This window comes from Crinia signifera, chromosome 6, assembly GCF_055691185.1.
Source record: "Crinia signifera chromosome 6, ASM5569118v1, whole genome shotgun sequence".
In the NCBI taxonomy this organism is placed as follows: Eukaryota; Metazoa; Chordata; class Amphibia; order Anura; family Myobatrachidae; genus Crinia; species Crinia signifera.
In genome coordinates this window covers 1,563,178-1,587,532 of record NC_139222.1, presented here as the reverse complement: position 1 = coordinate 1,587,532, position 24,355 = coordinate 1,563,178, and the positions used below count along the sequence as shown (strand labels likewise).

The 24,355-nt window shown below is 52.7% G+C and overlaps 2 protein-coding genes across 3 annotated transcripts in view; one reads left to right on the top strand and one right to left on the bottom strand.

The window, feature by feature from the left end:
- The window catches only part of LOC146009842 (uncharacterized), a 29,489-nt gene extending 7,837 nt beyond the window's left edge, over positions 1-21,652 (bottom strand). For both annotated transcript variants that reach the window (XM_083150379.1, XM_083150380.1), the window contains exons 1-2: positions 21,576-21,652; positions 493-861 (exon numbers count right to left, since the gene is read on the bottom strand). In XM_083150379.1, the coding sequence (XP_083006505.1) occupies positions 493-778 (286 nt within the window). In that variant the 5' untranslated portion in view covers positions 779-861; positions 21,576-21,652. The remainder of the gene's footprint in view (positions 1-492; positions 862-21,575) is intronic.
- A 75-nt stretch (positions 21,653-21,727) lies between these two features.
- LOC146009851 (uncharacterized) overlaps positions 21,728-24,355 on the top strand; it is a 38,802-nt gene continuing 36,174 nt past the window's right edge. The window contains exons 1-2 of the mRNA XM_083150391.1: positions 21,728-21,809; positions 23,696-23,848. Coding sequence (XP_083006517.1) covers positions 23,744-23,848 — 105 coding nt within the window. The 5' untranslated portion in view covers positions 21,728-21,809; positions 23,696-23,743. The remainder of the gene's footprint in view (positions 21,810-23,695; positions 23,849-24,355) is intronic.

The following is a 24,355-nucleotide window of genomic DNA, read 5'->3' as shown; positions in this document are numbered from 1 at the left end:
GTATGAGATACACCAGAGAGTGCGGGAAGGAGACTGGTGAGATCTCTGGGCTGGTAACACACAGTGACATGATGTGAGGGGAGAGCAGGAGTATAATAGGGGCTGATGGCTCCTGATGTATGAGATACACCAGAGAGTGCGGGGAGGACACTGGTCAGATCTCTGGGCTGGTAACACAGTGACATGATGTGAGGGGAGAGCAGGAGTATAATAGGGGCTGATGGCTCCTGATGTATGAGATACACCAGAGAGTGCGGGGAGGAGACTGGTCAGATCTCTGGGCTGGTAACACACAGTGACATGATGTGAGGGGAGAGCAGGAGTATAATAGGGGCTGATGGCTCCTGATGTATGAGATACACCAGAGAGTGCGAGGAGGAGACTGGTCAGATCTCTGGGCTGGTAACACACAGTGATATGATGTAAAATGGATTGCTGTAGTGACAAAGGACAATATGTGAATCTTTTATATAATAAACATTTATGACTCACCTGTGTTGATATCTGTAGGGATTTCCTCCTGCTTACACTGTGGATCTTCCCTCACGTACGTATCACCTTCTAACTCTATATCTTCTACTTTAATAACATTCAAATACGTCTCTTCTTCTCCCTCTGTATCTTCTACCTTCATATCAGTCACATACGTGTCTTCTACTCCCTCTGTATCTTCTGCCTTCATATCAGTCACATACGTCTCTTCTTCTCCCTCTGTATCTTCTACCTTCATATCAGTCACATACGTCTCTTCTTCTCCCTCTATATCTTCTTCCTTCATATCAGTCACATACGTCTCTTCTAGAACCTGGGAATACAGAGGACGGGGACATCTCTCTGGGGTATTCCTGTTACTGGGCCCATCTGTAGGAGACACACAGTGACTGAGAACATTGTATATATGTGATTATCCTGGGAATACAGAGGACGGGGACATCTCTCTGGGGTATCTCTGTTACTAAGCCCATCTGTAGGAGACACGCAGGAACTGAGGACATGGTATATATGTAATTATCCTGGGAATACAGAGGACAGGGACATCTCTCTGGGGTATCTCTGTTACTGGGCCCATCTGTAGGAGACACGCAGGGACTGAGGACATGGTATATATGTAATTATCCTGGGAATACAGAGGATGGGGACATCTCTCTGGGGTATCTCTGTTACTGGGCCCATCTGTAGGAGACACGCAGTGACTGAGGACATGGTATATATGTGATTATCCTGGGAATACAGAGGACGGGGACACCTCTCTGGGGTATTCCTGTTACTAGCCCATCTGTAGGAGACACGCAGTGACTGAGGACATGGTATATATGTGATTATCCTGGGAATACAGAGGACGAGGACATCTCTCTGGGGTATCTCTGTTACTGGGCCCATCTGTAGGAGACACGCAGTGACTGAGTACATGGTATATATGTGATTATCCTGGGAATACAGAGGACGGGGACATCTCTCTGGGGTATCTGTGTTACTGGGCCCATCTGTAGGAGACACACAGAGACTGAGGACATGGTATATATGTGATTATCCTAGGAATACAGAGGACGGGGACATCTCTCTGGGGTATTCCTGTTACTGGGCCCATCTGTAGGAGACACACAGTTACTGAGGACATGGTATATATGTGATTATCCTGGGAATACAGAGGACGGGGACATCTCTCTGGGGTATTCCTGTTACTGGCCCCATCTGTAGGAGACACACAGTGACTGAGGACATGGTATATATGTGATTATCCTGGGAATACAGAGGACGGGGACATCTCTCTGGGGTATCCCTGTTACTGGGCCCATCTGTAGGAGACACGCAGTGACTGAGGACATTGTATATATGTGATTATCCTGGGAATACAGAGGACGGGGACATCTCTCTGGGGTATCCCTGTTACTGGGCCCATCTGTAGGAGACACGCAGTGACTGAGGACATGGTATATATGTGATTATCCTGGGAATACAGAGGACGGGGACATCTCTCTGGGGTATTCCTGTTACTGGGCCCATCTGTAGGAGACACGTAGTGACTGAGGACATGGTATATATGTGATTATCCTGGGAATACAGAGGACGGGGACATCTCTCTGGGGTATTCCTGTTACTGGCCCCATCTGTAGGAGACACGCAGTGACTGAGGACATTGTATATATGTGATTATCCTGGGAATACAGAGGACGGGGACATCTCTCTGGGGTATTCCTGTTACTGGCCCCATCTGTAGGAGACACGCAGTGACTGAGTACATGGTATATATGTGATTATCCTGGGAATACAGAGGACGGGGACATCTCTCTGGGGTATTCCTGTTACTGGGCCATCTGTAGGAGACACACAGTGACTGAGGACATTGTATATATGTGATTATCCTGGGAATACAGAGGACGGGGACATCTCTCTGGGGTATTCCTGTTACTGGGCCATCTGTAGGAGACACGCAGTGACTGAGGACATGGTATATATGTGATTATCCTGGGAATACAGAGGATGGGGACATCTCTCTGGGGTATTCCTGTTACTGGCCCCATCTGTAGGAGACACACAGTGACTGAGGACATTGTATATATGTGATTATCCTGGGAATACAGAGGACGGGGACATCTCTCTGGGGTATTCCTGTTACTGGGCCATCTGTAGGAGACACACAGTGACTGAGGACATTGTATATATGTGATTATCCTGGGAATACAGAGGATGGGGACATCTCTCTGGGGTATTCCTGTTACTGGGCCATCTGTAGGAGACACGCAGTGACTGAGGACATGGTATATATGTGATTATCCTGGGAATACAGAGGACGGGGACATCTCTCTGGGGTATTCCTGTTACTGGCCCCATCTGTAGGAGACACGCAGTGACTGAGGACATTGTATATATGTGATTATCCTGGGAATACAGAGGACGGGGACATCTCTCTGGGGTATTCCTGTTACTGGGCCCATCTGTAGGAGACACGTAGTGACTAAGGACATTGTATATATGTGATTATCCTGGGAATACAGAGGACGGGGACATCTCTCTGGGGTATTCCTGTTACTGGGCCCATCTGTAGGAGACACAGTGACTGAGGACATTGTATATATGTGATTATCCTGGGAATACAGAGGACGGGGACATCTCTCTGGGGTATTCCTGTTACTGGGCCCATCTGTAGGAGACACCCAGTGACTGAGTACATTGTATATATGTGATTATCCTGGGAATACAGAGGACGGGGACATCTCTCTGGGGTATTCCTGTTACTGGGCCCATCTGTAGGAGACACACAGTGACTAAGGACATTGTATATATGTGATTATCCTGGGAATACAGAGGACGGGGACATCTCTCTGGGGTATTCCTGTTACTGGGCCCATCTGTAAGAGACACGCAGTGACTGAGTACATGGTATATATGTGATTATCCTGGGAATACAGAGGACGGGGACATCTCTCTGGGGTATTCCTGTTACTGGGCCCATCTGTAGGAGACACGCAGTGACTGAGGACATGGTATATATGTGATTATCCTGGGAATACAGAGGACGGGGACATCTCTCTGGGGTATTCCTGTTACTGGCCCCATCTGTAGGAGACACACAGTGACTGAGGACATTGTATATATGTGATTATCCTGGGAATACAGAGGACGGGGACATCTCTCTGGGGTATTCCTGTTACTGGGCCCATCTGTAGGAGACACGCAGTGACTGAGTACATGGTATATATGTGATTATCCTGGGAATACAGAGGACGGGGACATCTCTCTGGGGTATTCCTGTTACTGAGCCCATCTGTAGGAGACACACAGTGACTAAGGACATTGTATATATGTGATTATCTTGGGAATACAGAGGACGGGGACATCTCTCTGGGGTATTACTGTTACTGGCCCATCTGTAGGAGACACACAGTGACTGAGTACATGGTATATATGTGATTATCCTGGGAATACAGAGGACGGGGACATCTCTCTGGGGTATTCCTGTTACTGGGCCCATCTGTAAGAGACACGCAGTGACTGAGTACATGGTATATATGTGATTATCCTGGGAATACAGAGGACGGGGACATCTCTCTGGGGTATTCCTGTTACTGGGCCCATCTGTAGGAGACACGTAGTGACTGAGGACATGGTATATATGTGATTATCCTGGGAATACAGAGGACGGGGACATCTCTCTGGGGTATTCCTGTTACTGGGCCCATCTGTAGGAGACACACAGTGACTGAGGACATGGTATATATGTGATTATCCTGGGAATACAGAGGACGGGGACATCTCTCTGGGGTATTACTGTTACTGGCCCATCTGTAGGAGACACACAGTGACTGAGTACATGGTATATATGTGATTATCCTGGGAATACAGAGGACGGGGACATCTCTCTGGGGTATTCCTGTTACTGGGCCCATCTGTAAGAGACACGCAGTGACTGAGGACATGGTATATATGTGATTATCCTGGGAATACAGAGGACGGGGACATCTCTCTGGTGTATTCCTGTTACTGGGCCCATCTGTAGGAGACACACAGTGACTGAGGACATGGTATATATGTGATTATCCTGGGAATACAGAGGACGGGGACATCTCTCTGGGGTATTTCTGTTACTGGGCCCATCTGTAGGAGACACACAGTGACTGAGTACATTGTATATATGTGATTATCCTGGGAATACAGAGGACAGGGACATCTCTATGGGGTATTCCTGTTACTGGGCTTATCTGTAGGAGACACGCAGTGACTGAGGACATGGTATGTATGTGATTATCCTGGGAATACAGAGGACGGGGACATCTCTCTGGGGTATCTTTGTTACTGGCCCCATCTGTATAGGACACCACATGCCGCTTCCCCTGTATAATAGGAAACCACATTCTTCTCCCCCTGTATAGTAGGACACTACAGGCCACTCCCACTTTATAGTAGGACATTACATGCTGCTTCCCCTGTATACCAGGACACCATTATTTGTAGGCCTGGCCATCCTGTTGGGGTAGATGCTAAATTATAGTGGGCTAAAGGACCTGTGATGACATCACACCCACGTGACCCGCAGAGATCAGTGGGAGGAGTCAATACACTGAGTTCCATTTCCTCCTTCCTTTCCTACTGCAGGCAGGATCAGCATGTGCTGCGGACTGGGTGTGAGACATCCCAAGTATCAGGTACACCCAGCGGCACCCCCTCCCCTCTCACCTGCCCGGTGGGCACCCCCTACGTCACCTGCTCTTACCACCCACCTTACCCGGCGGAACAAAACACCCCCCACCCCTCCTTCGACGGGCACCTTCTCGCCCGGCAGCACCCTCCGCGTTCTTACCCTGCACCACCACCCGCACATTCTGCCCCCACACTGTCCCCCCTGCACATACGGGACTAAGTAAAAACCGGACCCGGATAAGACACCGGAACGCCGGACCAGACATCAAACTCTGCATTCCGGAGCTTATAGTGTCTGGTCCGAGGGGTGTCCCATGCGGGGGGTGTCTTGTCCGGGGGGATGCCTGTGATTGCTCACACCAGGGACATGGGGAAGGGGAGATTACAGCCTCCCCGTGTGGTCTGGACCGTTCCAGTTTTTATTACACCCCCGGACCATGCGGTGAGGCTGTATTCTCCCCCCTCTCCTCTCCCAGGTGACAGGTGCGAGAGCAGCCCCATCAGATGGAGCACCCACGGACAGGACACCCCCAGACCGGATACTACAAGCTCCGGAATGCAGAGTTTGATGTCCAGTCCGGCATTCCGGTGCCTTATCCGATTCCGGATTTTACCCATACCCTGCACATACTGCCCCCACACTGTCCCCCCCTGCACATCCTGCCCCCACACTGCCCACATAATACCCCACACTGCCCACCCATCACATAATACCCCACACTGCCCACCCTGCTTATACTGCCCCCACACTGCCCACCCTGCTTATACTGCCCACCCTGCATATACTGCCCACCCTGCATATACTGCCCCCACGCTGTCCGCCCCTGCGCATACTGCCCCCACGCTGTCCGCCCCTGCGCATACTGCCCCCACGCTGTCCGCCCCTGCGCATACTGCCCCCACGCTGTCCGCCCCTGCGCATACTGCCCCCACGCTGTCCGCCCCTGCGCATACTGCCCCCACGCTGTCCGCCCCTGCGCATACTGCCCCCACGCTGTCCGCCCCTGCGCATACTGCCCCCACGCTGTCCGCCCCTGCGCATACTGCCCCCACGCTGTCCGCCCCTGCGCATACTGCCCCCACGCTGTCCGCCCCTGCGCATACTGCCCCCACGCTGTCCGCCCCTGCGCATACTGCCCCCACGCTGTCCGCCCCTGCGCATACTGCCCCCACGCTGTCCGCCCCTGCGCATACTGCCCCCACGCTGTCCGCCCCTGCGCATACTGCCCTCACGCTGTCCGCCCCTGCGCATACTGCCCCCACGCTGTCCGCCCCTGCGCATACTGCCCCCACGCTGTCCGCCCCTGCGCATACTGCCCCCACGCTGTCCGCCCCTGCGCATACTGCCCCCACGCTGTCCGCCCCTGCGCATACTGCCCCCACGCTGTCCGCCCCTGCGCATACTGCCCCCACGCTGTCCGCCCCTGCGCATACTGCCCCCACGCTGTCCGCCCCTGCGCATACTGCCCCCACGCTGTCCGCCCCTGCGCATACTGCCCCCACGCTGTCCGCCCCTGCGCATACTGCCCCCACGCTGTCCGCCCCTGCGCATACTGCCCCCACGCTGTCCGCCCCTGCGCATACTGCCCCCACGCTGTCCGCCCCTGCGCATACTGCCCCCACGCTGTCCGCCCCTGCGCATACTGCCCCCACGCTGTCCGCCCCTGCGCATACTGCCCCCACGCTGTCCGCCCCTGCGCATACTGCCCCCACGCTGTCCGCCCCTGCGCATACTGCCCCCACGCTGTCCGCCCCTGCGCATACTGCCCCCACGCTGTCCGCCCCTGCGCATAATATCCCCACACTGTCTCCCCCCCCGCGCATATTATCCCCACACCGTCTCCCCCCCCGCGCATATTATCCCCACACTGTCTCCCCCCCCGCGCATAATATCCCCACACTGTCTCCCCCCCCGCGCATAATATCCCCACACTGTCTCCCCCCCCGCGCATAATATCCCCACACTGTCTCCCCCCCCGCGCATACTGCCCCCACACTGTCTCCCCCCCCCGCGCATACTGCCCCCACACTGTCTCCCCCCTGCGCATACTGCCCCCACACTGTCTCCCCCCTGCGCATACTGCCCTCTCCTGCACAAAATACCCCCATACTGTCCCACCCGCACATACTGGCCCTACACTGCCCCCTCCCGCGCATACTGGCCCTACACTGCCCCCTCCCGCGCATACTGGCCCCACACGGTCCCTCCCGCGCATACTGCCCCCACACGGTCCCTCCCGCGCATACTGCCCCCACACGGTCCCTCCCGCGCATACTGCCCCCACACGGTCCCCCCTGCGCATACTGCCCCCACACGGTCCCCCCTGCGCATACTGCCCCCACACGGTCCCCCCTGCGCATACTGCCCCCACACTGTCTCCCCCCTGCGCATACTGCCCCCACACTGTCTCCCCCCTGCGCATACTGCCCCCACACTGTCTCCCCCCTGCGCATACTGCCCCCACACTGTCCCCACACTGTCCCCCTTGCACGCACTGTCCCCCTTGCACATACTGCCCTCTACTGCACAAAATACCCCCATACTGCCCCCCTTGCGCATACTACACCTACTGCTCAAAATGCCCCCACACTTCTCAAAACACCCCCGGCGGGGCTAGTCCCACGGGCTTCTCACCCCCTGAGCCCCGCCCCCCCCCACACTTACCTGGTCATCCTCCCTGCTTCTTACTCGCCTGGGGCATGCCCCCCCCCCCTTACCTCTGTCCTGTCTGGCTGGCACACCACCAGCTTCTCGCCCATCTTGCGGCACCCCTTCCCCCCTTTACTTACCCAGGCACCCAAAATCCTCTGCTTCCTGACGGCATCCCCACCAGCATCTCACGCGGCAGCACACACACACACACCCCTTCTTACCCTGTGGCGACCCCTTCTTCCCGCTCGACGGACCACCCCCCACTTTACCTGGCGTGCCCCCCTCCCCGCCTGATGGCACCTCCTGCCCGGCGGCACCCCCCGCACTTGCCTGGCGGCACACTCCCCCTACTTACCCAGGCACCCCAAACCCCCTGCTTCTCGCCCATCCGGGGGCAGCCCCTCACTGCTTCTACCTTACTTACCCAGGTGCCGCCTCCTCCATGCTTCTCACCCGCCCGGTGGGCACTCCCCCCTGACCTCTGTTCTTACCACCCACCCCCATTCCTTATCCCGGCGGCACAATTCCCCCCCTCTCGACGGGCACCTTCTAGGCCGTCGGCACCCTCCACTCCCGTTCTTACCCTTCGCCACCAGCCGCTTCCCACCCGCCCGGCCAGGGGCTCCCCCCCCCCCTTTCCTCTCTCCTGTACGGTTGGCAACCCACCAGCTTCTCACAAGGCAGCACCCCCCACGCCCCCCCATTCTTATCCTATGGCACCCCTTTCTTCCGGCCCGACGGGCACCCCCTCCCCGCTTCTTACCTGGCATACCCCCTCCCCGCTTCTCACCCGACAGCATCTCCTGACCCGGCAATATCTCTCATCTCCTCTTTATTTCTCTCTCTCTGCCCCTAGTCTTTCTCCTTTTTCTCCTTCCCGCTCTTTCCCTTTCCTCCCTCTCTGACACTCATAAAACATTGCTGCCTCTCCCTCTTATTCCTCTCCCACTGCTGGCTGTGAGTGGGGCACTGCTGCCTCTCCCTCTTATTCCTCTCCCGCTGCTGGCTGTGAGTGGGGCACTGCTGCCTCTCCCTCTTATTCCTCCCCCGCTGCTGGCTGTGAGTGGGGCACTGCTGCCTCTCCCTCTTATTCCTCTCCCACTGCTGGCTATGAGTGGGGCACTGCTGCCTCTCCCTCTTATTCCTCTCCCGCTGCTGGCTGTGAGTGGGGCACTGCTGCCTCTCCCTCTTATTCCTCTCCCACTGCTGGCTGTGAGTGGGGCACTGCTGCCTCTCCCTCTTATTCCTCTCCCGCTGCTGGCTGTGAGTGGGGCACTGCTGCCTCTCCCTCTTATTCCTCTCCCGCTGCTGGCTGTGAGTGGGGCACTGCTGCCTCTCCCTCTTATTCCTCCCCCGCTGCTGGCTGTGAGTGGGGCACTGCTGCCTCTCCCTCTTATTCCTCTCCCACTGCTGGCTATGAGTGGGGCACTGCTGCCTCTCCCTCTTATTCCTCTCCCACTGCTGGCTGTGAGTGGGGCACTGCTGCCTCTCCCTCTTATTCCTCTCCCGCTGCTGGCTGTGAGTGGGGCACTGCTGCCTCTCCCTCTTATTCCTCCCCCGCTGCTGGCTGTGAGTGGGGCACTGCTGCCTCTCCCTCTTATTCCTCTCCCACTGCTGGCTATGAGTGGGGCACTGCTGCCTCTCCCTCTTATTCCTCTCCCGCTGCTGGCTGTGAGTGGGGCACTGCTGCCTCTCCCTCTTATTCCTCTCCCACTGCTGGCTGTGAGTGGGGCACTGCTGCCTCTCCCTCTTATTCCTCTCCCGCTGCTGGCTGTGAGTGGGGCACTGCTGCCTCTCCCTCTTATTCCTCTCCCGCTGCTGGCTGTGAGTGGGGCACTGCTGCCTCTCCCTCTTATTCCTCCCCCGCTGCTGGCTGTGAGTGGGGCACTGCTGCCTCTCCCTCTTATTCCTCTCCCACTGCTGGCTATGAGTGGGGCACTGCTGCCTCTCCCTCTTATTCCTCTCCCGCTGCTGGCTGTGAGTGGGGCACTGCTGCCTCTCCCTCTTATTCCTCTCCCACTGCTGGCTGTGAGTGGGGCACTGCTGCCTCTGCCTCTTATTCCTCTCCCGCTGCTGGCTGTGAGTGGGGCACTGCTGCCTCTCCCTCTTATTCCTCTCCCGCTGCTGGCTGTGAGTGGGGCACTGCTGCCTCTCCCTCTTATTCCTCTCCCGCTGCTGGCTGTGAGTGGGGCACTGCTGCCTCTCCCTCTTATTCCTCTCCCGCTGCTGGCTGTGAGTGGGGCACTGCTGCCTCTCCCTCTTATTCCTCTCCCACTGCTGGCTGTGAGTGGGGCACTGCTGCCTCTCCCTCTTATTCCTCTCCCGCTGCTGGCTGTGAGTGGGGCACTGCTGCCTCTCCCTCTTATTCCGCTGCTGGCTGTGAGTGGGGCACTGCTGCCTCTCCCTCTTATTCCGCTGCTGGCTGTGAGTGGGGCAATGCTGCCTCTCCCTCTTATTCCTCTCCCGCTGCTGGCTGTGAGTGGGGCACTGCTGCCTCTCCCTCTTATTCCTCTCCCACTGCTGGCTGTGAGTGGGGCACTGCTGCCTCTCCCTCTTATTCCTCTCCCGCTGCTGGCTGTGAGTGGGGCACTGCTGCCTCTCCCTCTTATTCCTCTCCCGCTGCTGGCTGTGAGTGGGGCACTGCTTCCTCTGCCTCTTATTCCTCTCCCGCTGCTGGCTGTGAGTGGGGCACTGCTGCCTCTCCCTCTTATTCCTCTCCCGCTGCTGGCTGTGAGTGGGGCACTGCTGCCTCTCCCTCTTATTCCTCTCCCGCTGCTGGCTGTGAGTGGGGCACTGCTGCCTCTCCCTCTTATTCCTCTCCCGCTGCTGGCTGTGAGTGGGGCACTGCTGCCCCTCTCTCTTATTCCTCTCCCGCTGCTGGCTGTGAGTGGGGCACTGCTGCCTCTCCCTCTTATTCCTCTCTCGCTGCTGGCTGTGAGTGGGGCACTGCTGCCTCTCCCTCTTATTCCTCTCCCGCTGCTGGCTGTGAGTGGGGCACTGCTGCCTCTCCCTCTTATTCCTCCCCCGCTGCTGGCTGTGAGTGGGGCACTGCTGCCTCTCTCTCTTATTCCTCTCCCGCTGCTGGCTGTGAGTGGGGCACTGCTGCCTCTCCCTCTTATTCCTCTCCCGCTGCTGGCTGTGAGTGGGGCACTGCTGCCTCTCTCTCTTATTCCTCTCCCGCTGCTGGCTGTGAGTGGGGCACTGCTGCCTCTCCCTCTTATTCCTCTCCCGCTGCTGGCTGTGAGTGGGGCACTGCTGCCTCTCCCTCTTATTCCTCTCCCGCTGCTGGCTGTGAGTGGGGCACTGCTGCCTCTCCCTCTTATTCCTCTCCCGCTGCTGGCTGTGAGTGGGGCACTGCTGCCTCTCCCTCTTATTCCTCTCCCGCTGCTGGCTGTGAGTGGGGCACTGCTGCCTCTCCCTCTTATTCCTCTCCCACTGCTGGCTGTGAGTGGGGCACTGCTGCCTCTCCCTCTTATTCCTCTCCCACTGCTGGCTGTGAGTGGGGCACTGCTGCCTCTCCCTCTTATTCCTCTCCCACTGCTGGCTGTGAGTGGGGCACTGCTGCCCCTCTCCCTCTTATTCCTCTCCCACTGCTGGCTGTGAGTGGGGCACTGCTGCCCCTCTCCCTCTTATTCCTCTCCCACTGCTGGCTGTGAGTGGGGCACTGCTGCCCCTCTCCCTCTTATTCCTCTCCCACTGCTGGCTGTGAGTGGGGCACTGCTGCCTCTCCCTCTTATTCCTCTCCCACTGCTGGCTGTGAGTGGGGCACTGCTGCCTCTCCCTCTTATTCCTCTCCCACTGCTGGCTGTGAGTGGGGCACTGCTGCCTCTCCCTCTTATTCCTCTCCCGCTGCTGGCTGTGAGTGGGGCACTGCTGCCTCTCCCTCTTATTCCTCTCCCGCTGCTGGCTGTGAGTGGGGCACTGCTGCCTCTGCCAACTGAACTAATGGGCCCTACACACGGACCGATAATCAGCCACTTTCTGAGCGATTTTACATAATTTTACTAAACCGCTTAGAAAGTGACTGAATATCGCTGTGTGTAACCCACACAGCGATATGGATGCGCAGCCCCGCGGGACCCCGATGAATAACAGCCCTGCCTGTAAATTTAAAGTGATCACTCAGAACGCCTTGTACATATCTGCTGTGTGGTGGCTTCTGAGTGATCACTGAAGGGGTCAACCCGGCCGGTCACACAGCCACCTCATTCCTATAATGTCTCAGGTACCTGGCCACCCACCTCTCACTGTCTGCCTGCAGCAGGAAGCTCTGACCAGCGGGAACTTCCTGTCTGGACTCTGCAGCATGTCCCAGGAGGCTGGTGGGTGGCATGCAGCGGTCTCTGGCAGCGCAGGGTTAGGCGGGGTAGCGCTGGTGGACAGGGGGTCCCTGCAGCGTATGTGAGATTATCAGCAGTGTTCCTGCAGTGGATGGGAACTACTAGTTCCCATCTGCCGCAGAGACCCTGCCGCTGACTTCACATACGCTGCAGGGACCCCCTGCCCGCCAGCGCTACCCGACCCTGTGCTGCCAGACCCCGCTGCATGCCACCCACCAGCAGGCAGGGGGTCCCTGCAGCTTATGTGAGATCAGCGACGGGGACCCTGCAGCTTATGTGAGATCAGCGACGGGGACCCTGCCGCTTATGTGAGATCAGCGGCGGGGTCCCTGCAGCTTATGTGAGATCAGCGACGGGGACCCTGCCGCTTATGTGAGATCAGCGACGGGGACCCTGCAGCTTATGTGAGATCAGCGACGGGGACCCTGCAGCTTATGTGAGATCAGCGGCGGGGTCCCTGCGGCGGATGGGAACTACTAGTTCCCATCTGCCGCAGGGACTCCGTGGTGACTTCTCATACGCAACAGGGATTCCCTGCCCGCTAGCGCTAACCGCTAGAAGCACCCCTCTACCTCTAAGATGCCCTGTGCACCTCTTCCAAGATGCCCAGCTCCCTCCTCACCCTGAGATGCCCAGATGCAGCACCCGGACCCCTTCCCCACTCACGGCAATTCCGCCCCCACTTGCAGCACCCAGACCCTCCCCCACTCGTGGCACTTCCGAACCCCTCCTCACCCTAAATAAACTGACCCTTGTGGTGGCCTTGTCTCAGCGGTGGTCTTGGTCCCCCTCATCCAGCGGTGCGGAGGAAATAAAAATTTTAAATGGCCACGGCCAGACAATCATGGCTTGTCATTGCCCCAACCCCTGGAGCTGGGTATATTAACCAGTTCAAGACGGGGCAGCCAGTCCGATGGCGGAGGGGGAGCAGAGAAGAGCTCCAAAAGAACAATCCCTGAGAGGTGGTGGAGGCCATGCAAAAGAGCTGCCCCAGGTGAAGACTCCGCAAAAGCCCTGGGGGGGCAGGAGCCCCCCTGGGTGAAGACAAGATGAAGTTTAATAAAATATTTAAAAACCTGTGTTTTTTTTTATATTTCCTTTACAGGGGGGCTATAGGTACCAGCAAGGGCGTAACTACCATAGGTGCAGCTGCTATGGGGCCTACTTTGCCTGTCAAAGTATCATGTGCTCTATACATTTTTCAGCATTAGATGATAAATAGGGATCCTTAAAAACTTTTGCTATGGGGCCCACATGTATCTAGTTACGACACTGGGTACCGGCGAGCCATTAATGCCCCACATGCTGGTACCTGTGGTTCTCCCAAGTGGAGCAGGCTTGTGGGATACTGGGAAAAGTCTTAAGACCTTGCGGGTACCCTCTAATACCCAAGGTCTTAAGACGATGCCCAGTATCCCATAAGGACTTTGTGAAAAGGAATTACCGGTAGGTATTAAATTCCTATTTTTACGGTTTAAACAAGCTATCAACCCTGCACCCACCGCTCAGGGGTGCAGGGGATAGCCTCGGGCTTCAGCCCAGGCCTGGGTTGATTAGTTAGGGTGGGTAATGTTTTGGCCATGGGATCCCATCGAGAGTGTCCCCTGGCTACGGCATTACACCCCCTTCTAGTGGAGCCTGGTGCTGGTCCCCAAAATACGGGGGACCCCTATTCATTTTGTCCCCTGTATTTTGGAAACCAGGGCCGGCTCAAGAGCCTGGTGCGTGTCCTCCATATCTTGGGAATCAGGACCACTCCTAGCTCTGGGCTGGTCATGAGGGGGGGGGGGCAGGGGGAGAAGAACCCCACGACATTTTTTTTAAGATTCAGGGTATGGCCGCGTAATAGTACAAATTCACATTACACCACACAGTAGTGCCACTTAAACACACTACACCAGCTAGAACCACTTGGACACACTGAGCCAGGGTTACGCACACCATAATGCCTGTTGGGCATGACTGTGCGTGGCATAATGCCTATTATACAACATACCACACCATTATGCCCATAACACAACATGCCACACACTGTAATGCCCACAATTTATGCCACACACCGTAGTGCCCCAGTACTCCTGCTTATACATACTGTATGATGCCTCCAGTGGTGCCCCCCCCCCCACACACACACACACAATTCCTAAAGTAACGCCATTACAGATAATGTCCACAAATGTTCCACCACATAGGGGCAGATTTATTAATGGGGCTATATACGTTTAAAATAACAGGTCCCGCTTCTCCTGCATAACGAAGAGAAGTGGGCACGCTTATAACCTTGATGTATGATGCAGGCGGCTGTCGATAAGGAGAGATGTTACTTCCTGTCTCCTCAGCTCTCCTTATTGGCGGCCAGGCAGCACTGCGCGAGCGCATTGTAAAAAAAAAAACCTCTCCCCTGGCCGGCTCTCTGGGCATGCACAAGATCTTGTTATTATCGCAAGATCTCCAGCGCAGCCCACAGCCAGCAGCAGGGCTAGTGCTGTCCCCACAGTGGGGAAAGGACAACACTAGCCCTAAGCTGAAGAAGCGGCTGTTAATACATTGCCCCCGCCACTAATTGCTGGGGGGGATTACAGAGGACAGCCGCGCCGAGCGTTACTCTTCAGGCTGTCCCTAGAGCACATTAGGTGTGCTGTTAATACATATAAAAACCCGTAATCCCCCAGTTAACCAGCATTAGGTGCAGATATGCACTTAACATTGGTTGATACTTCTGCCCTATAGCAACGCTCCTGCTCCCCTCTTAGCAGACATTTCAAATGTGGTCACTGCCGGACATTAGAGATAGAAAAAGAGTAAAGAGATGGGGTGAGGCGAAGGAAGGTCTTGCTCCAGCATCAGCCTTCCATGCACTGGCTTTTACAGTTCTGCAAAGGCATGCTCTCATGCTTCCCAGAGCTGGCAGCCCATGCTCACCTGTAATAGCACCAGCTGCCAGCACTGGGGAGCAGTAGAGCACTGGTGGCAGGTAGCATCGGGAGCAGCAGTACTCCGACAGCAGGCCCCGGGTGCAGCAGCGGATGACCCAGGGAGGAGAGTTCAGACAGCAGTGGCGGGTGGTCCAGGGAGCAGGAGTGCTCCGGCAGAGAGACCTAGGGAGCAGAGCTCTGGCAGCAGTGGTTGGCCCAGGGAGGAGAGCTCCAGCAGGCCCTGGGGAGCAGCGTGGGTGTCCGGCTCTGCCATGCTGCAGATCAGGGCACAAGAGCACAGGATGGCGGCTGCAGCACTCTTCCCACATGGGACACTGGGGGGGGGGGGGGGGATTTATCAGTTTTCCTTATACACCAGCTGCAGCAGTGCGCGAGGCATCCCTGGGGACCCACTCAGTTTAGGGGTCCGCAGTTAGGGCTAAAATTTTGCGAACTCTGCTCTCAACCTATTACATTTGGCCCTCTGTCTTTCCTTTCTGTCTCTCCCTCATTGACATTCTCTCTGCTCGCACTCCTCCCTTTATCTTGATATTCCCCTTTCGCATTTCTTTTTCTTGAATCCCCCTCTCCCTCTTTCTAGCTCCTCTCAATTTTTTGCTCTTTCCCAGACACCCTTTTTTGTCTATCACACCACTTACTCTTTCTTCTGCCCCACCTAAGAGGCCTTGTAGTGACGGTAGATTGGGTAGATCAAAGGCAGACTATGTAATGGAACCCATAAACAGTGAAGTGGGGTCCCAACTGTATAAAGTGAGGGGTACCTGGGCCCCACACATTTTTGCACCTAGCACGATCACTGGTTGTGTAAGAGGCATTAAGGTGTTGGGCATAATGTGTAAGGGGCATTACTTTGTGTGTGGCATATTGTTTAAGGGTCATTAATAATAATAAAATAACGAGGGGAGCATGAATGGAAATATAGAGCTATGGATTGTTTGGATAACCCCCCAAACCGGTTTCTTGCCTAGGGCCCCATTGAGCCTAAATCCGTCTCTGCATCCTTCCCACCACCCCTTCCTGCTCTCACAATCATAGGCATGTCCCTCAAAGCCTGCACATCCTACCTGCTATAGCATGTAGTATTTGACCCTAAATTGTGACCTGGAACTCATTTTAAAAAGAAAATTAGGGTCCCCGGGGACGAGCTCTTCTGACCCTGACATGAGCTGGCAATGGCGGGCAGGGGGAGGGAGACATGCAGGAGCGGTTAGGGAGATGGGGAGCAGCGGAGCCAGGCAGATGGTTACTTGCATGAGAGCACAGCGCTAATGTATGGGATACCTACTGATGCTGGTAAAAGGAGATCTGCCTTCTATTCCCTTTCACATCATCTCACTGCCCAGCCCTCTAGCCCACTGTCACCTCAATCCATTTCACCTTGCCCCTTGTTACATTACCACTTCCCATCGCCCTCTTCAACTCACCCCCATCACCACCCCTCTGCCCCATGTTTTTGCTCTTTCTCGCTCTCTACCAGTTCTCTTTTCTCTAGCCTATGATCTCTCCAACCCTCCGTCACCCTCTCGCCCCTTCTGTCCATCCTCTTTTTCTCTCCCCCTGCTCGCCTCTCTCTCCCTCTGACAGGCTCTCTCTTCCCCCTCTCCACCTGGTGCAGCCTCTCTCCCTAAAAAACACTTACTCCATCTTTAACCATCAATTGTGCACTGAAAATCTTCATTGAATTCTACTTTTTGAAAAAAAAAAAGACTAATAAAAATGATTGTATGGACTTCGTTTGTGTACATCATTTGAAATAACAGTTAAAGGAGGCTTGAAAAGACCAATTAGGAGATCACGTAACCCCACAAGTTGGCCAGGCGCCACCACTAGGCAACTTTAGGCATTTGCCTGGGGTACCGCCCACTGGAGGGCGGCACTTGGGCGCTGGACCCCCCCTGGCTCAAGGTAAGCAGTGCAACTCTCCCCCACCCCCTGCTATCCCCCATGGATTAACACAGCTGCCCTCGCCGCATCAACTGCCAGCCCCTTCCCTCCCATGGAGCAATGCGGCAACTGCATCACAACCCTCCCCCCCCCCCCCCACGCGGTCCTATAACACCCCCCTGTGGTGCGACGTGGCGGCGGCGGATGCATCACCCACGCCTGGGCCGCTCCGGTGCCTTGCACCGTCCCTGAAGGTGCCATCCCACAACTGACAGATGTCTGATTCAAACCTCTGTGTATAGGCACACTTGGATTTATACCATTTTTATTTAGAAATATATATATCTGTGAAGTGACCCATTTACAACTTTTAAGTAATTTATTGTGCCACCTAAACCAATCAGTTACACAATTTGTGTCCCATAGTTCCTTTTGTATCCATCCCCCATTCTGCCTCCTTGTGCCTCTAAAATCCAAGTCTGACCTGATTACCCTGGCAGCTCCTCGGGAGAGCTCACATACTATATGGCACTGGATGTAATAAATCCCTGGAAGCTGCAGGCGGAGGTTTCTTAATTTCATTAACCCACCTGGCTCTTAGTGCCCCCCCTCCCCCTACATCGGATGTGATACATTGTGGATGCTGAGCAGCACCCTCGATGTGCCGCTGACGGCTGCACATAAGGGTTATCTGCTGTATGTATGTGTGTGTATGTATGTATGTATGCTCTCCAGCTCTGACCTGAACGCACGGGACCGCGCATCGGATCAGATGTCATTCACATGCAATTTGGGCAAGATTCGAGTGAAATCGGGCCAAAATCACATAGGGTATGGGGGCCTTGACTGTGCCCTGTTATGACTATCTGTTCCTCTTCTGGCTCTCAGAGCCTTTGTCTGTGCCCCTTCTACCTAAATGTGCCAATATATGTGTCCTTTCTGCCAGTTTTCCTTTCCGTATCCTCTCCTCCTGTTTTTTGTACTATCCTGTCTTTATTTCGCTCTCTCTCTTCTCGCCTCTATGTTCCATCCCTTGCCCCCACCACTTGTTGTATGCAACCTCATCTGTTTCAGTAGCACCCGCAGCTTGTTTCATTCTCTGATCTGTGGTGCTTCAGTCAGTGCATACCAATTGCCCGCTATTCAGTGTCCCACTGGTTACCCATGAGTACAGCTGATTCGCTTCTCCTCATCTGTGAGAACCAAGCTAGTCCCATAACCGGTTCCTGCCATGGATCTCCCACCCCCTGACACCACTGGCCTGAGAAATCCAACTACGCCCACAAGCTCTCCACCTAGAGGAGTGTGGCTGATAGCTTCACCCCGCACTTCTCTTCTGCAAGTCTGATGTATTCACATTAGAAAAGAAAACACGATTTGTGTGTGTGTGTGGGGGGGGGGGTGTCGGACATTTATGGCGTGCCTGGGCACACAACACACCCTCCCTTTGCCCACTAGGATTTAGCCTAGCTATGTCTAAATGGGCTACAAACTTGTGGTCTAAAAGACCTGGTTCTTTACGCAAGTGTCTTGTAAAATGTGATGTACTTTTGGATTTAGCCTACTTACATAAAATGGGCTGGAATCAAGTGGCCTACAGGACCTGGTCCTTTACACCAGATGCTCATAAAATATCAGGTCCCTCTGCCCACTTGGATTTAGCCTACTTATATAAAATGGGCTGGAATCAAGTGGCCTAAAGGACCTGGTCCTTTAGACCAGATGCTCATAAAATATCAGGTCCCTCTGCCCACTTGGATTTAGCCTGCTTATATAAAATGGGCTATAATCAAGTGGCCTAAAGGACCTGGTCCTTTACACCAGATAATCATAAAATATCAGGTCCCTTTGCCCACTTGGATTTAGCCTACTTATATACAATGGGATATAATCAAGTGGCCTAAAGGACCTGGTCCTTTACACCAGATGCTCATAAAATATCAGGTCCCTTTGCCCACTTGGATTTAGCCTACTTATATAAAATGGGCTATAATCAAGTGGCCTAAAGGACCTGGTCCTTTACACCAGATGATCATAAAATATCAGGTCCCTTTGCCCACTTGGATTTAGCCTACTTATATACAATGGGCTGGAATCAAGTGGCCTAAAGGATCTGGTCCTTTACACCAGATGCTCATAAAATATCAGGTCCCTCTGCCCACTTGGATTTAGCCTACTTTTATAAAATGGGCTGGAATCAAGTGGCCTAAAGGACCTGGTCCTTTAGACCAGATGCTCATAAAATATCAGGTCCCTCTGCCCACTTGGATTTAGCCTACTTATATACAATGGGATATAATCAAGTGGCCTAAAGGACCTGGTCCTTTACACCAGATGCTCATAAAATATCAGGTCCCTTTGCCCACTTGGATTTAGCCTACTTATATAAAATGGGCTATAATCAAGTGGCCTAAAGGACCTGGTCCTTTACACCAGATGATCATAAAATATCAGGTCCCTTTGCCCACTTGGATTTAGCCTACTTATATACAATGGGATATAATCAAGTGGCCTAAAGGACCTGGTCCTTTAGACCAGATGCTCATAAAATATCAGGTCCCTCTGCCCACTTGGATTTAGCCTACTTATATACAATGGGATATAATCAAGTGGCCTAAAGGACCTGGTCCTTTACACCAGATGCTCATAAAATATCAGGTCCCTTTGCCCACTTGGATTTAGCCTACATATACAAAATGGGCTATAATCAAGTGGCCTAAAGGACCTGGTCCTTTACACCAGATGATCATAAAATATCAGGTCCCTTTGCCCACTTGGATTTAGCCTACTTATATACAATGGGCTGGAATCAAGTGGCCTAAAGGACCTGGTCCTTTACACCAGATGCTCATAAAATATCAGGTCCCTCTGCCCACTTGGATTTAGCCTACTTTTATAAAATGGGCTGGAATCAAGTGGCCTACAGGACCTGGTCCTTTAGACCAGATGCTCATAAAATATCAGGTCCCTCTGCCCACTTGGATTTAGCCTACTTATATACAATGGGATATAATCAAGTGGCCTAAAGGACCTGGTCCTTTACACCAGATGCTCATAAAATATCAGGTCCCTTTGCCCACTTGGATTTAGCCTACTTATATAAAATGGGCTATAATCAAGTGGCCTAAAGGACCTGGTCCTTTACACCAGATGATCATAAAATATCAGGTCCCTTTGCCCACTTGGATTTAGCCTACTTATATACAATGGGATATAATCAAGTGGCCTAAAGGACCTGGTCCTTTAGACCAGATGCTCATAAAATATCAGGTCCCTCTGCCCACTTGGATTTAGCCTACTTATATACAATGGGCTGGAATCAAGTGGCCTAAAGGACCTGGTCCTTTACACCAGATGCTCATAAAATATCAGGTCCCTCTGCCCACTTGGATTTAGCCTACTTTTATAAAATGGGCTGGAATCAAGTGGCCTAAAGGACCTGGTCCTTTACACCAGATGCTCATAAAATATCAGGTCCCTCTGCCCACTTGGATTTAGCCTACTTATATAAAATGGGCTGGAATCAAGTGACCTAAAGGACCTGGTCCTTTACACCAGATGCTCATAAAATATCAGGTCCCTTTGCCCACTTGGATTTAGCCTACTTATATAAAATGGGCTATAATCAAGTGGCCTACAGGACCTGGTCCTTTACACCAGATGCTCATAAAATATCGGGTCCCTTTGCCCACTTGGATTTAGCCTACTTATATAAAATGGGCTACAATCAAGTGGCCTACAGGACCTGGTCCTTTACACCAGGTGCTCATAAAATATCGGGTCCCTTTGCCCACTTGGATTTAGCCTACTTATATAAAATGGGCTACAATCAAGTGGCTTACAGGACCTGGTCCTTTACACCAGATGCTCATAAAATATCGGGTCCCTTTGCCCACTTGGATTTAGCCTACTTATATAAAATGGGCTATAATCAAGTGGCCTAAAGGACCTGGTTCTTTTAGTGAGTCTTTTAGACCACTAGGAAATAGCCTAATTTTATTGAATTGGCTAAATCAAAGTGGATAGAGGGACCGGTCCTTTATCCCACTAGGAAATAGCCTAACTTTAATGAATGGGCTAAATCAAAGTGGATAGAGGGACCAGGTCCTTTAACCCACTAAGAAATAGCCTAGTTTTATTGAGTAGGCTAAATCAGTGTGAACAGAAGGACCTGTCCTTTAGCCCACTAGGATATAGCCTATTTGTATTGAGTGGGCTAAATCATAGTGCCTGGAGGGACAAGGTCCTTTAGCCCACTATAAAATAGACTCAACCATCCTGTTGGGAACTACACATCCCAGAATGCTTTGCCACAGTTATAGCATTCCAAACTAGCAATACGGTGGCAATGCATGCTGGGACTTGTAGTTTCACCCAGAGTATTCGGAGAAGTGGTAATTATGTATCCCTCACATGCTATATGTTCTATTATATACACACATATAAATAATGCTGTTACTATACAGAGAGGCGAGGTAATGGCGTCACAAGGCATACAGGAAATGTAATCATCAGGCAATGACGTCATGTACACAATAGCGTCATCACCGTGACCTGGAGGAGCGGGGACTGCAGCCTGTGTCCCCTCCTCATCATTATTATATCCTATCCCCACATACTCACCCGGAGGCCGCCATACCCCACTTCTCTCTGCGGTCCAAAGTACTTCCGGGCGGTGCGGTTCAAGTTACTTCCGCGATGTGCGTTCCAGGATAGTTCCTGCCTGTGAGATCCAAAGTACTTCCGGGATGTGCGTTCCAGGATACTTCCGGGCGGTGCGGTCCAAATACCGGAAGTGTTATGACGTCACCTGTAGAGTGTTCTTTGCGGATTTCTGAGGACCGGTACCAGCTACAGGTAAAACAGGGGGAGCAGCATGTAGTGTCCTACTATATACAGGGGGAGCAGAATGTGATTTTTTTTGTTATTATTGTTATACAGCGGAGCAGCACGCGGTGTCCTGTTATTATTATTATTATACCGAGAGAGCAGCCTTTGGTGTCCTGTTGTTATTACTACTATTATTATTATACAGGTGGGAGGAAGCGGGAAGCCGTGTGGGTCACTCCTGTGTGTTGTCCTGTTATTATTATACAGGGAGAGCAGCCTGTTGTGTCCTGTTATTATTATACAGGGGGAGCAGCCTGTGTGTTGTCCTGTTATTATTATACAGGGGGAGAAGCCTGTGGTGTCCTATTATTATTATACAGGGGGTGCAGCCTGTGGTGTCCTGTTATTATTATACAGGGGGAGCAGCCTGTGGTGTCCTGTTATTATTATACAGGGGGAGCAGCATGTGGTGTCCTTTTATTAATATACAGGGGGAGCAGCCTGTGGTGTCCTGTTGTTATTATTATACAGGGGGAGCAGCCTGTGGTGTCCTTTTATTAATATACAGGGGGAGCAGCCTGTGGTGTCCTGTTATTATTATACAGGGGGAGCAGCCTGTGGTGTCCTGTACTTATTATACAGGGGAGCAGCCTGTAGTGTCCTGTTATTATTATACAGGGGAGCAGCCTGTAGTGTCCTGTTATTATTATACAGGGGGAGCAGCCTGTGGTGTCCTGTTATTATTATACAGGGGGAGCAGCCTGTGGTGTCCTGATATTATTATTATACAGGGGGAGCAGCCTGTGGTGTCCTATTATTATTATACAGGGGGAGCAGCCTGTGGTGTCCTATTATTATTATACATCGGGTGCAGCCTGTGGTGTCCTGTACTTATTATACAGGGGAGCAGCCTGTAGTGTCCTGTTATTATTATACAGGGGAAGCAGCCTGTGGTGTCCTGTTATTATACAGGGGGAGCAGCCTGTAGTGTCCTATTACTATTATACAGGGGGAGCAGGCTGTGGTGTCCTGTTATTATTATACAGGGGAGCAGCCTGTGGTGTCCTGTAGTTATTAATGTACAGGGGAAGCAGCCTGTGGTGTCCTGTAGTTATTTTTATACAGGTGGAGCAGCCTGTGGTGTCCTGTAGTTATTTTTATACAGGTGGAGCAGCCTGTGGTGTCCTGTAGTTATTATTATACAGGTGGAGCAGCCTGTGTTGTCCTGTTATTATTATACAGGGGAGCAGCCTGTGTTGTCCTGTTATTATTATACAGGGGGAGCAGCCTGTGGTGTCCTGTTGTTATTATTATACAGGGGGAGCAGCCTGTGGTGTCCTGTTATTATTATACAGGGGGAGCAGCCTGTGGTGTCCTGTTATTACTATACAGCGGGGCAGCCTGTGGTGTCCTGTTATTATTATACAGGGGGAGCAGCCTGTGGTGTCCTGTTATTACTATACAGCGGGGCAGCCTGTGGTGTCCTGTTATTATTATACAGGGGGAACAGCCTGTAGTGTCCTGTTGTTGTTGTTGTTGTTGTTGTTGTTATTATTATACAGGGGGAGCAGCCTTTGGTGTCCTGGCTATGAGTTGTGCGGTGTAACCTATCAGCAATACAGCATTGTGTGACAGGCACTAGGGCGTCTTATGTGTGACCAGGGCTGTGTGACATGGGGGATAGAGGAGGACTCAGTGCTTCATATCTATGTTACATGTGTGCTCTGTGCTGTGTATTATAATTAGTATACAGGGGAAGCAGCCTTTGGTGTCCTGGCTATGAGCTGTCACTGGGGCGTCTTATGTGTGACCAGGGCTGTGTGACATGGGGGATAGAGGAGGACTCAGTGCTTCATATCTATGTTACATGTGTGCTCTGTGCTGTGTATTATAATTATTATACTTACTCCTAGACCACTGAGCTGTGAGGATCCAGAGAGTTTACTACACGTCACGTGAGGATGAGACGCGTCACTGATTCCCTGAGGATGGAGAAGGACGGGAGTCACATGTCTGAGAGGATACTAAGTCTCACCCTGGAGATCATCTACCTGCTGACCGGGGAGGTGACAGTGACATCACTTATATCTATAGTAATAACACAGGGACATGACAGTGACATCACTTATATGTATAGTAATAATACAGGGAGGTGACAGTGACATCACTTATATCTACAGTAATAATACAGGGACGTGACCGGGGAGGTGACAGTGACATCACTTATATCTATAATAATAATAAAGGGACGTGACCGGTTAGGTGACAGTGACATCACTTATATCTATAGTAATAATACAGGGACGTGACCGGGGAGGTGACAGTGACATCACTTATATCTATAGTAATAATACAGGGACGTGACTGGGGAGGTGACAGTGACATCACTTATATCTATAGTAATAATACAGGGACGTGACCGGGGAGGTGACAGTGACACCACTTATATCTATAGAAATAATACAGGGACGTGACCGAGGAGGTGACGGTGACATCACTAATATCTATAGTAATAATACAGGGACGTGACCGGGGAGGTGACAGTGACATCACTTATATCTATAGTAATAATA